This window comes from Sylvia atricapilla, chromosome 3, assembly GCF_009819655.1.
Source record: "Sylvia atricapilla isolate bSylAtr1 chromosome 3, bSylAtr1.pri, whole genome shotgun sequence".
NCBI lineage: Eukaryota > Metazoa > Chordata > Aves > Passeriformes > Sylviidae > Sylvia > Sylvia atricapilla.
In genome coordinates, this window is record NC_089142.1 from 71,774,237 (window position 1) to 71,791,476 (window position 17,240).

The 17,240-nt window shown below is 42.6% G+C and overlaps 1 protein-coding gene across 1 annotated transcript; it reads left to right on the top strand.

Annotated features, from left to right (window-relative positions):
- The first annotated feature begins 22 nt into the window (after positions 1-22).
- Positions 23-16,852, top strand: URB2 (URB2 ribosome biogenesis homolog). Its single transcript, XM_066315742.1, has 9 exons — positions 23-274; positions 1,483-1,659; positions 2,859-6,222; positions 7,540-7,700; positions 8,910-9,020; positions 9,943-10,185; positions 10,563-10,653; positions 12,232-12,371; positions 16,105-16,852. Exons 1-9 carry the CDS (start codon positions 149-151, stop codon positions 16,300-16,302), a joined length of 4,611 nt encoding a protein of 1,536 aa, XP_066171839.1. The 5' UTR covers positions 23-148; the 3' UTR covers positions 16,303-16,852.
- The last annotated feature ends 388 nt before the right edge of the window (positions 16,853-17,240 follow it).

Below are 17,240 nucleotides of genomic sequence, written 5' to 3' on the forward strand. Positions count from 1 at the left end.
GGAGGGGCGCCTGGGCCCCGAGCGGTGCCACGTGGGTGAGTGGGTGAGCGCCGGGTGCGGGGCCGCTGCCCGTCCGACCGCCGTCTTCTTGCTTGGCCTTCCTTCCAGACGCGCGTCTGCCTCTCCGCTGTTCCCACGTGCCGCCCACATGGCAGCCATCTACTCCGGGATTTACCTGAAGCTGAAAAGCCCCAAGACTTCTTGGGAGGACAAACTCAAACTAGCCCGGTTCGCGTGGGTTTCTCACCAGTGTGTCCTGCCTAATAAGGAGCAAGTGAGTACTTTTTAGTGGTGAACAGTGATGAAAGAAGAAAATACCGATGGCAGGTTGTTGTTGTAGATTAATCAGTTCTTAAAATCCAGATCTAGCTTCTAGCTAACTGACAGCACTGTAAATGTAGCGCTGATTTAGGATTGTGATCAGCTCTTAATTTCTCTGTCGTTACATGGAATGTTTTTGTAAGAACATACTGCAGGTAGCTTCGGCACAAAGACCTGCATTTGTGCAGGATGGAAGAAACTTTCTTGTAGAGAAGGTGGTGCCTGTGTTCTGTCTCTCAGAGACACGAGAAATCGTTGTCTTCAGAGCTGTCATTGCCATTGGTATTATATCCAGTATTAGATGCTCTGAAGTCAGATGCTTTTGGTCATAGTTAGAAACAGGAACTTCAAGGTGGGAGGACTGACTGCAGCTATGTGTGTTTTCTCTGGTGCTCAGAACTTGTTGTGCATGAATAAAGAGCACACAGTGGATTCATGGACTGCTGCCTGGAAGGTGATTTGGTTTTCTCCTCATGGAACCTAGTCTGTCTCCTAAGTCTTTTGTTTTCATGCCGTTTCCTGAAGGTCTGTGCAGTGTTTCCCTGGGTTAGGGATGTCTTGTCCTATTCCTCCAGCCCTTTAGTAGTACTTTGGGGTCTAGAGTTTGCACATCTGACTGAGATCTATGTTTTGGGTTCTTGTTATTTCAGTTCCTTAGAATATAGAACTTAGCCGTACACCACAACTTCAGTTTTAAAACAGTAATTAGTAATTTCAACCTTTTCCACTTTGCACCCATCTAAATTCCTAGGCCTGAACTTCTAGGTAGTGAGTTTAAACATATGAAGAGAAGGATGTGAGTGGAATAGCAACTGTCAGAAAGTGAAAACCAGCTGATTCTATGAGCACTGATTTAAAAGACTTCTTTTGCTATCAAGTATCAACTGTTAGAATTAGAAGGTTGCCAGGTTCAAGATGTTCACTCCTTAAAGCTGTTTTGGGATGGTACATGCAAGCACAGATCCAACATTAGGAATAGAGTGTAGGCTCTTAGGAATTGAAACCTTTGGGAGCAGACTTCTCTCCTCACTCAGAGGCTGTTCTGCTTGGATGTAGCACAGTTCTCAAGGCACAGATGCTGTTACTGTGAAGAGGTACTACTTTTGTCCTGTTTTTGCTTGGGGGTTGTTAAAGATTTCTTGTTTTCCCTTCTGTTAACAGGTTTTACTTGATTGGGCAAGCCATACATTGGTTTCCAGCTACAACAAGAGACTTAAACTGGAGGATGAATTTGTTGAAAAACTCTGGGCATATCTTAACGATGTTATCCACAGTAAAAGACTACAGGATCTCATAAAGAGTGGGAAGACAGTTGGTCTCAGTTTTGCAGTTGCACAGGTATAACTATAACTGGGATATCTGGTAAAATTCTGGATAGCAATATTTGTCTGTTACAGTACTTGACTCTTCCTCACAGTGTCAGATGTTGCATGAAATGTGTATTAATCTGATCGTTTGCAGGATCTATACTGAAAGTTTTTCTATTTCTGTCTTGCAATACAGTTTGTATTTGTGCAGCACTAAGGTTAAAAATGGCAGAGTTAGTGAATGGCTGCAAAGGCAGTGAAAATGACTGGGAAAGTGACCCTTTTAGTTTTGATAAGATTGAAGGGGAAGCAAGGAAAGATTGTAGTTACATGTAGAAATTGAACTATGAAGTATGGAGAATTGATTGAATGAACTCTGCTTCAGAGATATTACACAGAAAGTGTGCCAAATTTAAATGTGGTCTGGATATGAAAACCTGTCTGGATGAAGATTAGGTCAGAGGTACAGGACAGGGTGGTAGAGGGTCTATTGGGAAGAATTTGGGGGTCTGTTGTAGTCCAGCAGTGTTCCAGCTGAGGAGATGAACCATCCACAATGAGGTGTAAGGAGAGGTTTTTAACAAAATAGAGGCAGATTTGTAAGTTGTTACTGAATTTGTTTTCAGGCATTATCTGAAGGTGAGAAAAGGGAGTATGTGAAAAGTGGATTGAAGGAGAAAACAGCAGGGAAATACAGATAAAGTTTGAGAAAAGGAAGATAATCATAACATTATTTCTTTACAAATGTGTATCCCTCGAAGAGAAAAGAAAGTAGTCCTTCACATTCCAGATATCAGGACCAGAAACTGTCTCCTTTTCAAATATAAAGAGTATATTTAGTCATGGACATTCTTACTAAATAAGCTCCCTGTGTCAGAGCAGGGATGTGTATTGTGTGTGGGTTTTTTTTGTTATTGGGAGCATAATTTAGGGGACCATTCAAGTAGGGAAGACATTTACCCCTACTTCATTCCTGCAGGATGAACCATTACTATCAAATCTTATGTTGTTGCCGGTGAGGGCTTCCTTACTCATCTGGTGCTGCAAACAAATGTAAGGACAGTGGAGCTTATTCTTTGAAACCTATGATACGAGAGGCCCAGCAGCAGCTGTTGGCATGTCCCCCAGGCTTGCAGCTCACAGAAGGTGTTGCTGATTCATTGTGATGGGCTTTACCTTTGAATGCCAAATTGACTGGTTTTGGGGGGTTGTTTTTGTTTCTTTTTTCAGGTCATAAACAAAAGGTTATCAAAGGCCTGTTCTGAAAAAACACAGCAGAACATTGGCACCGTGCTGAGCTGCTCCAGTGGCATCCTTTCTACTCCTTCACTGTCCATCATCTACACAGCAAAGTGTGATCTTTTGGTTGATCTCCTCAGCAAGCTGTCCAAGCTGGCGTGTCAGCAGCTGGCTACTGACGATGCTGTGGGCTCCCAGTTGTTCAGTGTCCTCCAGCTTACCTTTACTCAGTACCTCCTGCTCCAGAGGCAGCAAACCAACCCAACACGTGTGTTTGGGCAAGTGACAAGTCACTTACTGCAGCCATGTTTGCTCCTGAAGCACTTGCTGACTGTGAGGAGCTGGACACAAGAGGATGATAACCACGTGCATCAGCACCTGAGCAGAGAAATACAACGCCAAATAGAAACTTTGCTGCAAGCTGGGTTATTTCAGCCTGAGCTTTTCTCATCCTACAAAGAAGAGCTGCTGCCAGAACAGCACAAGAAGAAAGGAACTTTCAAAACTCCTTTGCTACCAGTCAACACAGTGCAGACCAAGCTGGGCAGTGACTTGTGTGAACCTGCCCTCCACGGAGCCGTTGTGGCCAGTTCAGTGTCCTTGCTGTATAAGCTCTTTCTGGACTCGTTCTGTAAGGCAGAAAACCACCTTGTGTGTTTCCACATGCTCAGCAACCTTTTTGGCTGTCTCAGGCTCTGTGAGCTGCAAGAGGAGGGGAAGAGCGATATGCTCTCCCCTGTGGATTGGAGCACAGAGCTGCTTACTTTGGAGCAGCTTCTGAGCTTGGTGCTCAGCAATGATATCTATAATGTCGCCAGCGACCGTATCCGGCACAAGGAGGTGCAGTTTGGGTTTTACCGGAAGCTAGCACAGATGCTGCTGACACACTCCCAAGCTTCCATCCCTGCTTGGTTCAGGTGTCTCAAACTCTTGATGTCATTAAACCACCTTATAGTAGAGCCAGACCTGGATGACTTGGTGTCATCAGCTTGGATTGATGCCGAGGCCTCTGAGCTATGTACAAAGAAGCCACAGGAGACTCTGATCAATACCATATTCCAGACTTACTCCAAGCTGAGGCAGTTCCCACGGCTCTTTGAAGTGGTGCTGACAGTCATATGCAGGCCAGCTGTTGATGAACTGAGGCCGCCTGTCTTCTCTGCTGGCCTGATAGTCAAGCTTCGTGAGTGCCTTCTCGAGCTGCCACCCAACCAGATTCTGGACATTCTGTGTCTCTTTGTGGAGAAATGCCAGGCCCTTATCATTCCAGCTGTTGAGGGGTCAACTGACATGGCCTTGAAGCTGATGTCAGTGTGCTCGGTGCTGCATGCTTTTCTGTTCAACATGAGGAGCCTAGATGATGTCACTCCTTCCCCTGTGGTACTTCGCACTCAGCGTTTGATGGCAGACATACAGAAGGGAATAGCTCAGCCACTGATGGAGCTGCTGCAAGCTCCTAGGAGGGAGGAAGCAAAGTCAGAGCTTTGGCTAAGAAAGGCCAGTGACGCTGCTCTCCTCCTTGTTTATACTTGGACTGAGGTAGACACTCTGTTTGGTATTAGCTGCAGTAAATATGTGTCTCCAACAGCTGAAATTGCTGTTATTGAACCTGCTGCAGGGCACTGGGACATTTCAGCTTTTCTGCCTGGTGTGAAGGAGCAGTGCTGGAGGACAGTTATGGAACTTGCAAGTAGTTTTGCCTCCACTAGTAAATACTGTTTAGAACTGCTCGCACTTCAGAAAATGAAGGTGATGTTAATGCAGACTGAAGCTGACCTGCAGGCTTTGCAGCATGCTGCAGCTTTCATCCTGGAGTCTGGAAGATCCACCCTGAGCAGAGGAGAATCTGAACCGTGGGATGGAGATATCAGCGCGATAACTGAACTTAGCTACCCCACAGCACACTGGCACCTCGTCATGTCCAACCTGACCATCCTGTTGCCATATGTTTCCTTAAAAGATGTAGAGCACATTGCAAATGTGCTTCTAGAGACGCTGATGTTGGTCAAAGTTCAGGAAGCTGCCACGGACCAGGAGCCTTCCATCAGCATTAGAAAGATATCCCTTGGTTTGATCCACAGCTCTCTTCTACCAGAAATGAAGGTCCTGCACTGTGCTTTTCTGACCCATCTTATTCACCAGTTTGCTGTGGTGCTGCCCACTGCTACCAGGGATTCAGTAGATCTGCCACTTCAGCAGCTGTCTGTGACTAATATTCCTTGGCATGAAGAAATCCTGGCTCCTTGCAAAACTGCTGACCCATTGGAAATACCATCAGAAAGCAAACTGCTGAAGGATGAGCTGAGCTTGTCTTGGAAAACACTGGAGAAAGTTGCCCAATGTATAGTATTGTTTGCAAAAAATGGCTGCCCTGTCATCCTGAAAGAATGTCGGCTACAAAGATGCCTGGATTTGCTAGAAATCCTTTCTCTCCTGAAATTAGACAGTTTTCTTCCCTCTGACTGTACTCGGTGTTTTCTGGTGCTGCTGTCCCTGCTAGTGAATACCAGGGCTAGTGTCTCTTGCAGCAAGTTGTTATTGCTGAAGGTTTTAAGTACTTGCCTCCACCTCCTGAGGTGCCTGCAATCTGGCAGGAGTGCCAACTCTGTTTTTAAGGTGTTACATGCCAGCGATGTTCTTGAGGTTGTCATGACCTCCCAGTTTACAGCTAGCAAATTCTTCACTGATGTCTTGACTGTTCCTGTTTGGGCACAGTATGTCCAGGAAGTCCAAGAGTTTTTGGAATACTTTCTTCAGATGGTTATTGAAAGAAGACAAAGTGTGAAGCTCAACTTGGAAAAGTTCATGTCTTTCCTGGTGAGCTGTAAGCCAGACACAGGTGCAGCCAAAAGCAAAGACTGGAAAAACTGGAATCCTGCAGCTGAGCAGTTATTGCTCACAGCATTCACCACACTCTGTCGTGTTGTCACACTGCACCTCCAGCAGCTGCCAGAAAAGAAGCTGCATTCTGCGGATGTGCTGTCTGCTCTGTTGGAACCAGTAGTTCTGCAGATGGTCAGAACTATTGAACATGGTCTTCAGAGTAGCACCCCAAATCAGCTTTTGCCTGTAGCATTCATACCATCTGTCACTACTCTCCTCAAAGCAGATCTGAGCCATCCTGTCAAGAAGGACTGGCAGAAGGAGCCCAGTGGGTTTTTGGAGCAGCCTCGTATTAAACTGTACCAAGAGTTTTACTCTCAGATACTGAAAGAGCTGCCCTGTGCAGGGAGTAATCTGCAGTTCCTTCTGCCTGCCTTGCAGTTCCTGACCGTCTTCTGCTCCATGCCAGAGCTCTATCCTGGAAAAGAAGCTGCAGTCATGGTTGTTTTTGCTATAAAAAAGCTTCTTTCTGGTATGAAAACACTCTCCACCTCCTTTGCTAATTTTATGAGTTAAAAGCCATTTACCAAAGCATACATCTTCTTTAAAAAGCTGTCTGTATCTCTTTACTTGTGTTAAAACAGCAGGCTATCCTTTTTTAAATGCATAACAGGAAAATTTTCAAGGAGGCACTGTTGTGGTACCAGGACCACAGCCACCATCTAGTTTGGTGGTGATCTTCTGATGGATGTTAACATCTTAATAAAGCTGGGGTCCTGTGTTATTCATCTCTGGTAGAACATTTTGAAAGTAACTGGAACACGGTAATACTTCTGGAGGTAGGGCTGAAGTACAGTGTACTGCTCATGATTTAGTAGGCAGCACTGAAGCAGCTGATCTGCGTCAGGTCAGATCTTACAGTAAAATACTCATCTGCTTTTGGTTTGTTCTTTTATGCTTATCAAATAAAGAGCCAGGCTGGAGATTACATGAAAAACCTCTGCTGCCAGCTGTGAGACCTAATGGCTCCTTTATGTTGTCTCATTCAGAAAGAAAGACAAACACAGAGCTGGCATAACTGTTCTCTTTGACTTCTTCAAACTGTTGGAATTTGTCAGGCTTATTACTGGCATGCTCTTGTGCAGTGGTTTCCAAACATTTTTTGATTGCACACATCTACCATTAAAAAAATTAAGAAATTGAACACAGCCTGAATGTAATTTACTTATAAATTATACATGTGCTGCTCTACTATGTACATTACAAAGCACACATTCAGAAAAAAAATGTGTAAAAAGCATGAGATAAAGATGAAATAAATCGTATTTAAAATATATTTTTATATTTATTAAAGGTATTTTACTTATAATTCTCACACCCCAGTGAATTGTCTTGTGCACACCGTGGGGTGTGCACACCCTGCTTTGGGGACTACTGTTCAAGTGAACTACAGTTGTGATCTCAGTGTTTGTATTGCCATTAAGTAGTCATAAAGAAAGCTTTGTGCTTTTGTGATTTGTGATGGATCTCTGGCCACCACTTGTAGAAAAGACCTGTGGCTTGTTTAGCCTGCTCCCTTGGATTGTGCAGCTGCTTTGGTGTGGTCTTTCTGTATTATTGAAAACTTTATTGGTATGATGACTACTCTGTGAACCTGAGGTAGGATACACTTGAGATCGTCAAGTCATTGCACTAGTACGGAGAAAGGTAAAGAGAAAGTATCAAGCCCTCTGTGTATTTGAGTGCTAAAAAGGTACCCCTAGAGCTGTTTTATTTTCAGTTTGCCCTTTTCTTACCTGTGGAAGCCCTTGTCTTGGGAACTGATTGCTTTTGTCTCTTGAATACACAGGTCCTGCAATTACAACTCAGGTGATCCAAAGTATGGAGATGGAGCTTACAGAGGTGCTTGTCCAGATGCTGGGAAACTGCTCTGCTGAGGCGTTTTATGCCATAATGAGGCTGGTGCTGCAAGGACTGGAAGTGAGGAATGTTTGGCAGCAGAAGGCTAAAGTAAGCCATGAGTTTAATGTATTGTCAGCTTCCTTCTGAAGTCTGCTGTATGTTGAAAAAATGTCGTTGGTGAATGACATTTGTTAAATACTTTTTTCTTCTTCTTGCTTTATATTCAGTGATCAGGTGAAATTAATTTACCTGGATAAGGGCTTGGTGACTGTGCTATGATCTGTATATAAATTGAGAGGTGGAAAGATCATGGAAAGCTACTCAAAAAACTTTCTGTCCAGCTTAAGGACTTGGCAGTCTCGATTCCATGTATTGTCAACAGAAATCATACAGCTGTGGTTTTACAGGCCGTGCTGAAAGCTCTTTTCTACTTGCTGCCCAGAGCTCTGTATCTGTACAGCAGATACTGTCAGTGTTTGCCTGTGGCTTTTTTTTACAAGGTTAAAGGCACTTTTAGTAGTGCTGGCATTTTAAAGTAAAACCAAAACTGCACCTGTGCTTTTGGTACTTGTTGCTCTAAAGACTACTCAGCAATAATCAGATAGCGCTTAGTATCTTTTTAAATTCTGGGCCCTTCTTCATAGCAGCTTAAGCACCCATAGTAATGTATGGAACACTTTTGGCAAAAAAAGTCATCTGTGTGCTCCTTAGAAAGCTCAGTGACTTGAGAATGACACTTGGATTAAACTCACAGGGTTATCCTGCCCTGTCTAATTTGTCAAAAAGAGATGCAGGGTGTGCTGCATCAGTTCTTGATGCATCTTTTTGAAAGTGGATCTGGAATTCCTGAACTTCACGGATAATTCCTGCCACCTGAATGTAGCTTGCAATACCCTTCTTGTATCAGTCTGTATACACAACTAGCAAGTAAAAAAAATCTGCTGCCAAAAGCAGTGTTCTTAATTTATAGTGTACTGGTATCCTTGTATTGCCTCTGCCTCCCTCTGTTATCTAGTGGCAGTTGTGTGAGAAAGCTTTCCTTTCTTAAAAGTCATGTAAGCCTTTTTGTACAGTAAGTTGATTGTGAAGCAGATGTGGTGTAAAGTACATTTGGGTCAGTGCTGCTCAGTGCACTGAGTTCTGTTGAGCTGCTGCTTACTTCACAATTTCCAAGGGGAGGTACTGGTGGGAGGCCTTTCATGTGTCAAGACTCTGGTAATGCTCAAAAGTGCCACTGGCCTTGAAAGAGCTCTTCTGTACTTGAAAGGAGCCTGTGTGCCTTGTACCCCTGACTGATGATCTGTCTGCTTTCTGCAGGAAGTATTGTCAGCTGTTACGCTAACCAAGTTATTGCTCAGCTGCCCATTAAGTGGAGACAAAGAGAAAGCTTTCTGGTTTGCCAGCCCACAGATAATCACAGCTTTAGCTGTAAGTATCTCTTTATTGTAACTTCATTACCTACCCCTCCTATCTGTTAGTCTCTAGCACTTACATCTAACATGCAGAGAGGCACACATGAGCAAAAACTAAACAAATCCGTGCCAGATTCATCTGAACATTTTTGTCTGGACCCTTTTTCTCTTCCTTTTTCAAGTAAATCTCCTCCTGTGAGTGCAGTGTGCAGGTCTTCCAATTCACGGTAATTTTATGGAACCACACCATGTAATACAGAGCTTGGGAGAAACTTGTCAGACTGCAGAGTTGAGAGTTTGTCTCCTGTCCTCCTTCCTGTTCAAAGGAAAGGTAACTGTCAGCCATGTGTTGCAGCAGAAGCCAACAGCAGCAAAACAAAACAAGTGCTTATAGAAAAAAGTAATTATATAAACTAACTGAATTATGAAAGGGAAACTTAACTGAAACTAATCAAACCCAAGTTTCCTGCCCTTCCTTTGTACAGCATATAAACCAAGTGATGTAGGTTTTTCTTCTCTTTTGATGATATCTATAGGCAAGAATTTATCAGAGGTTGGGTCTGCAATGCCTGGGAATCATAAGCTTGCAGTTTCTGCCCTTTTTGGTAGGTCTGCAGGCATGTAACGGAGTGAACTGCATCATTGGATTCATGTGAAGAGGTGCAAAGAGGTGCTGGTTTTCAGGGGGCTGGGGAGCTGGGGAATAGTTGCCATTCCAGGTATACTCACAGCAGCGTTCATTTGAAATGCCTCATATGCATCCTCACACAGGGCACAATTGCATGAAAATGGCTCAGGTGCAAGAGTCACCCTGCCAGTCCAGCTAGCACAGGTCTAGTTCCCTTGTCACTCCAGTCAGAGCATTAGGGTCCTCTGGTGTTCCAGCACTAATGATAAGTGGCTAACGTATGTCTCATTGTCTGTTTTCTGTCTTGTAGCTGCAAACCAAAGAGGCCTGTCAGGACCAGTCACTGATTTCCATCATAGTCATACCTATTCTAGAGACTGTAGCAGCTCTGCTAAGGCAGGGAGAAAGGGTACTTGTGAATCCACATCACATTTCATTGGCATTCAGCATTCTCCTCACAGTCCCTCTGGATAATCTGACGACAGAAGACTATCGTGGTGTCTTCATGGGGGTCCATGAAGTCCTCTTCTCTATTGTGCAGTGTCATCCAAAGGTATATCTTTGAGGGGGTGGGAGAAGGGGAAAAAGTTAGAAAGAGCAAACTTATTAGTGATAAATTTTTTTCAATATAGTTTTCAAATATTTTGTCTTGATAGTGTGAAAGTACATTGTATTGCTTGTCATTTAAAAGGCTGGAAATCTCAAAATCACAGTTTCAGTTGCTCTTCTGCTTTGCTTTTGCCTGCATTGTTGTTTGGCAGTGGATTGCTTATCAACATCTGATGCTAGATTAGGAAAAAACGTTTCCTTTTTCTGTAACTGATTCTAGAAGCACAAATGGCTCAGGATGCAGAATGAAAAGATAGTTTCTACCTTCTCCACTCCCTCTTCCATGTAATCTCAGATATTTTTATTTAATGTCTTTTTCAGGTGCTGTTTAAAGCAGCACCATCTTTTCTGAGCTGTTTCCATCGTCTGGTTGTTTCTGTCATGCATGAAGGATGTCAGAAAGGAGACAGAGGTACCGTATCTTTTCCATCTTTGCATTATGTATATACTCTAGAAGAAGAGATGCTGAACAGGACAGAGTCCTCAAAACCTAGCTGTGACATTGAAACTGTCAGCCCTATCTGTCCTTTATGAAAAATTGGGGATGAGCTTTGCAGTGTTGTGAGCTTAGAAAGACGACTGAGGCTCCCGGGGAGGTGCATGCAGACAACACTGCTTTTAGTGAATAAGTTATTCTTCACTGACTGGCTGGCAAGTGGACAGGAAGCAGTAAGGCTTGCTGTGCCCAGTTTCTGCTCTTCCTATCAACCCCTGTGTCTGCAAGTGTGGTGGCTGTGAGCTCCAGTGACTCTTGCGAATTATGTGTGAGTTATAATCCCAAATGGATGCTGCCAAATGGAATTTCTTGAGATTGGAACTATGTTTACTACAGAGCTACGTTGTCACCATTCTATGCTAAGTATAAGAACTCCCTATGTATCTGGTGCATCATTTGGGATTAGATGATGTATTTGTATGGTCAAGGATTTGGAATAAGTGTAATTAAATATCCTAAGAGGAAGGGAAAAAAACAGACTTCTTACTGGAAGTTATTAAAGAATTTACATAGTCAAAGTAGACAAATCAGAGATGTCCACAACAATTAAGATGGTCAGAACACAAATACCCTGTCCTTACTAGTGGAGAGTTTTGAGACAAGTTGACTTCATGGCCTGAAACTGATTATATCCCAGCTTTCTGCTGATGTCCTACAGCCTGTGCCATGTTCAGATTTATCTCAGCTGATACGTAGCCCACAGCTGTGGGCAAATGTAAGTGTATGTATTGGTTGTAGAGGAATGTATTAGCTGAGGCTCAGTGATAGAGGAAGAGGTGTGCTAAACTGGTGCCAGATTTGGAGAATTGCTTCTGCAATTTGCTTACATAAAGCAATTGTCACAGGAAGCTTACAGGTACATGGTATCCTCAAGCTGAAAGTGATGCTGTTTATCTTTGCAGGATTATTCTGGTTTTGTAACAGATAACATAAAAGTAATTTCTGGATTTCCCTTCTCCCTTGTTTGTACTAGCTCTCTTCATTCTCTGCCTGCTGAGTTAATTCTCAGCTGATCTCACCAGTCTCACTTTAAATATCTCCAGTGATGTAGCTTTCACTGCAATATTCCACATAATAGAGCTCATCAGAAAGCTTTGTTACTATGCTGTTTCTAAGAAATTCTGATTTTCTCTAGGTAGGGAATACAATTTTCTTGTCTCCTTGTTCTCTCCTCCACAATTGTGGACTGAATTGTGGAAGGGACCATAACTGCCATTTTGAGCACTTCAACATCTATAACAAGTAATTTTTGTCTTGCAGTGCGCATGAAATTGGAATCAGTATGTTCTTACAATATAGCCATTCTAAGAGATGTATTTTGTCTGTCGTGGGGGGCCTGTAGCTGTGGCTTGCCAAGAAAAGATGATAAAATAAGCAGGCTGTCCTTGGCCTCATGTAGTTCAAGGATCATGGAAGACTGAATGATCCATTGGGTTTTTTTTCCTAATGTTTTTAAGCCTCAAATCCCAGGCTGCATCTCACTTTGTATTTTAGGCAACACGGATGAGTTTGAAATGATACTGAAATGTGCACACTTGGTGGAACGGATGTATACTCACATTGCTGCAGAAATGGAGGACTTCACTGTGTTTTCTGCTTTCATTGTGGCTCAGTATGTGACTGAATTGCAGAAGGTATGTTCTCATCTGTCTTGAAAGTGCCATAGTGTTGTGCTAGCTTTGGAGTTTCTGTTCCAAAGGGAACTCTGTTAAATTTTGTAAAATTTGTGAAGTTAACAGAAGTTGTTATGGCAGGTTTGATCCAGGCTGTTATATTATGCAAGAGTTCCTGAAAATCTTTCTTACGACACTCGTGGAAAATTTTCTAAAGAGTTGTTTTTTCTTTTAAGGGTTTTTTCTTTTAAGGTAAAGCAATGCAGTACCCAGGTACAAAGCTGCTTTGCTTTAGTGCCATTTTGGGTATTGCTTTTTTTCTTTGAACTGTAGAATGGTTTGGGTTAAAAGGTCGAAAGATAACATTTAAAAGTCATCTAGTGCAACTCCTCTCCAATAAGCCAGGACATCTTGAAATAGATCAGGCTGCTCACAGCCACATCCAGCCTGGCCTTGAATGTTTCCAGAGGTAAGGTATCCACCACATTTCTGGGCAACCTGTTCCAGAGTTTTGCCACCATCATTGTTAAAAATGTCTTCATACGTCTGGTAGTAAAGTTTATCTCCCAAATAGTCTCAGTTTTCCAGGATTGATAGCAGTTAAGTCCCCATCAGGCAAAGTAATGGTGGAATATTCTCCTGAAAAATATCTTTTAATGTGGTCAGAATGATTAAGTGAATGGAAAAAATGTTACCAAGGCAAGAATTGTTAGCTTTTCAGTAATTCTCCTTCTGTACCAAAGATATCATTCTGATCCTTACTGAAAGGAACTGCTTCTGCTCTTACGGATGCCAGAGCCAGATCAGTGTTTTCTGTCATCCAGAGGTAACTTCACCTTGTCGTTTTCTTCAAGCCCAATCGATTGAAATTTCACCAGGGTTTGAATGCTGCTTGTGATGCAGGTACCTGCAAACTGATAATTTGTGTTTCTGGCCGGGGTTTGGATTGAAATACAGAAAGGAAATTTAGTCTTTGTTTTTAGGCCTTCTTACAAAACAAAGCCCAAATATCCTAACTGGTCCTATGTTTCTGAAGAATTGTGTTGTAACCAGTGTAACTAACCAGGAAGGTTATTACAGAGATTAAACCTTACTGCCTTCTCTGTCACCTGTCTTTTTTTCTTTTTAAGGAGAGTGGGGGAGCAAAACAATGGGAGATGTCAGATTTTAGCCATTTTATTTGGTGTTCTTGGTTAGTTGGTTATTGTTTATATCATGAATGTAGTAGTTGAGCAAAGGGAAAATTGCTGTTAAGATGAATTCTGTTCCCTTTAACCATCTGTGAATTCTGTTATCTGGTCATCACTGAATGTAAGTCTGAAAGACTGACTTGAGTTATCAAACGACCTTTTTAAGTTGAAAGGACACTTGTCTCAGTATTAGCAGGAGTACACAGTCCCATGAGACTTCTAGGAAAGTTTTGTGCAAGATATTCACTGGAAAATGGAAAGTGATGGATGATAGCTGAAACCACAGATCAGTAATGTATGCATGCTTTGGGTGTGGAAGGGGGAATTGGTGTAGTGAGCCACCAGATACTGTGGCAAAGGAGTGTTTTCTCTCTGACAGAGTAGATAAATCACAAGTAGGTGATGATTTATTTGCTCATTAGACTGCTCAGAATTGATGGATATCAGAGGAAAGGGGGGCCTAAGATGCCTGTCTTAAATGCGGCACGTACATATCTTTCATGGTGCTCTGCAGAGGGAGAGAAAAACTCTTTTAACCATTCATCTCTTCTGAGTCAGAATCAGTGGCTTTCTCCTTGTGATACGAAGACTCTGAGGGTCCATCGAAGATAACTGAGAAAAACATGTTAGATTTAAGTCTTTACATAGGCATCTGCACACTTAACTGGAACCTTTTTAAGGGTCTGTGAACTAGAACTGATGAAAGCTACTGGCCTAAGCAGTCACTTACCCCTAAAGTGGTTGTGTAACAGCTCCCTCAGTGTTTATGCCACGAATTATTTTGTATTAGTCTAGAAAGATTCATTACTGGAGTAGGTGGCATCTCTTTCATACTGTTGACAGTGCTTTCTGCTTGTTGCCTATGTGCTGTTGCTTAATTCAGCAATGGTGAAATACCTCTTCACACATTTAATGTCTCACATCAAGAGCTCTATAATGCTTGACAAATTGGTTGTGCTAACTGTATAGACCATAAACCACTTACAAGTATAATTAACTGCCAGCCAGTAGTGGCAGCTGTTTAAATTTTGGTTTTGCTTCCCATGGTGTTATTGGTCTTTATAGGAAACTGCAAAGCAAGATTGGCCCAAAGAAGGCATGGATCCAGATGAATTTGTGATGTGAGGGATGCATTTCCATTAACTGCAGCTCTGAGATAGCTGCTTATCCCAAGTGGGCCATCTGGTCCATATTGTCAGTAGCTGTGGATTTTCCTGTCCTTGTTCTCTGCAGTCATTTCTCTGCCTGAGGAAGGGAGAACCCAGCCCATTGAATTCACTGGTGATGCTCAGCTGTTCTCCGACTGTATTGCACAGTGTAGAGAGAAATAACATCTGTTGTAAACAAACCAATTGATTGACTGACAGAGAAGGGAAAAATTACATCCTCCTGGACATGCAAACTGTTCAGGGTCACAGATCCAAAGGAAGCCTTATATGCCTTAATGCCTGCTATATGTTTTTCCCTGCTATGTTAGTGGATCTAACAAAACATATTAGCTGTTCCACATTTAGGGCAGAAAGACAGTGAGAGCCTGTCACAGTGATGAGGAGTGCACTTCATTAGCAGAAAGTTTATTAGTTGCCTAAGGAAGAAAGAAGCCTGAATTTTAATGACAGGTTTTTATGTAATTTTCATTAGGCCTGGAGTGCAAAGGCTCACATCTGGAGGCATAAAGCTAATTTTGGGATTCGGCAAAGATAAGACGTGGTTCTGCAGCAAAAATAACGTGATGATGCCAGAGGCCAGCACTGTCTTGGGCAGTGAAGTATTTAGCAAGTGATTTGTGAGCACAGGACAAATTCCAATTGGCCTAGAGCAGCAGAGGACTCCAGAGTCAGAACTGATGTTCCTGGTTGTTAGTGTCAGTTCTGCTGGTTCTGGGGTTGAGCAGAGGTAATGAGCAGGGTGCTGAGTCCTGAGTCATTTCTTGTATTCCTCCAACTTTCTGCATGACTTCAGGCAGGGTACCTGATTCCTGGTGTTGAAAGAGATTGAGGAAATACACATCTCCTGAGATTTTTGAAGCCTTCTTTTATTAAGGCTTGCACATTGAAGTACTCAGAAAAATATTGTTAGATAAATATGAAATTGTGAAGTGATAAGTTAAAATTGTTTGACTATCCAATGTAAATGAGAGAGCAGCCTAAAGGAAGTGCTCATTTGAATCTGACTTAATAGCATACAGCCTATTGGAGACATACAGAATCTACTGAAATGTGTAATCCAAGGCAAGTATTTTAGGGTTTTTTTTTTTTAATTAGAGTTGTTGTGCTGAGGAGTGTCTATGTGATTCCAGGATGATTAGTGTCTTTGCCACCGCAGCAATGTGTGTAGTACTCCTGAGGATTTTGCTGCAAGGGCTGTGCTTGTTTTGCAAAACATGTTTGCAGAATTCAGGAAAATACTGCACAAGTCAAAATCTTGGATTTTATCTAATGGGCTCTTCCAGATGGTCTGATGCAAAGGATAACCTTGTCAGCATTCAGTGTGTACTGACTGTGGAAACAGTGTTTTCTTGCCTTTCTGTCTTGAAGTTTAAGGCAATTTTCTTCTTCTTGTAGGTGACTTTGCACCCAGCTGTGAAGACACATCTCACAGAAGGAGTATATCACATCCTTGACCTTTGCATTGAACGAGACATCAAGTTCTTAAATGCATCGCTCCCAGCAGGCGTGAGGGAGGTCTTTAAGGAGCTGTATAATGATTACAACCACTACCACAAAGCAAAGAAGTTGGGGGAGGAAAAGTACACTGCATGATGAATCCTGCCTGGGATCAGTTATGAATTGATGTTGCAGTGCTCAGAAGATGCTCGTTTGCTGTTTGGTTTGAGATGACGAGTCAGATCGAACCTGAGGAGGATCCTAAACATGGATTGCATTTATCCCTATACACCCAGGCCTCATAATGGCGAAAAAGGGAGCTGGGGAGGGAGGATGTGCTGTGCTGTTGGTTCTGGTCCTGAATTGTGCCACAAATGGCAGAACTGCTGTCCCTCTACTGACCCCTGGTGAACTCTCTGGGAGCCTTGAGAGGCTCACTGCAATTTGGCAGCAGATGTCAAGCTTCAGGCTTTGGCACATCATGGTGCTTTCCTGTGGAAGCAATAGTCTGGTCTAAAAGCCAGTAAGGGATATAACCCCTGCTTTTGCTTACATGGTAAGCAGAATTAAAGCAGTTAAAATGCTTGTTTTTGTACTCTGTTATTTTACATTTTTTAACTGAAGAAATTTATCAATGTTACGCAGCCATATAGTAGGTTACTGTGGAAACCTGCAGAAGTAACAGTAAAAAATCTGAAATATTGTATCTCTTCGCTTGATTGGTTTTTCTGTCTAGTCCAGCACTGGGCAATCTGGTCTGACCTATTGAATTTCCTTCCCAACTTTATTATCCTCTGATCTCATGATAATCAAAAAGACCTACTACCTGGAGCTCTGGTCGATTTACTGTCATTAAGCAATTACACTTAGTCATCTGAGCTGTGGTCATTGTCAGTGACACAGTACAGTTTTAGCTTGTGACAAATGTTAATTACCACTGTCACTGTCTGAGACCCTTCTTGGTCTGAGCTGAGCCTTGCTGCTTTGCATTCACTCTAGGTTAAGAGTAAGCCCTTGACTTCTTGCAGCTCAGCTCAGCTTAGCTCTCTTTCATTAGCTAAATGATGGAAGTTTATTTTTTTGAAAATGATACA

Excerpts from the sequence above, each read along its gene's own strand:
- URB2 (XM_066315742.1), top strand. The coding sequence starts at position 149 with ATGGCAGCCATCTACTCCGGGATTTACCTGAAGCTGAAAAGCCCCAAG. Across the intron at positions 9,021-9,942 it reads AGATAATCACAGCTTTAGCT|CTGCAAACCAAAGAGGCCTG; the intron begins GTAAGTATCTCT and ends TCTGTCTTGTAG. Across the intron at positions 12,372-16,104 it reads ATGTGACTGAATTGCAGAAG|GTGACTTTGCACCCAGCTGT; the intron begins GTATGTTCTCAT and ends TTCTTCTTGTAG.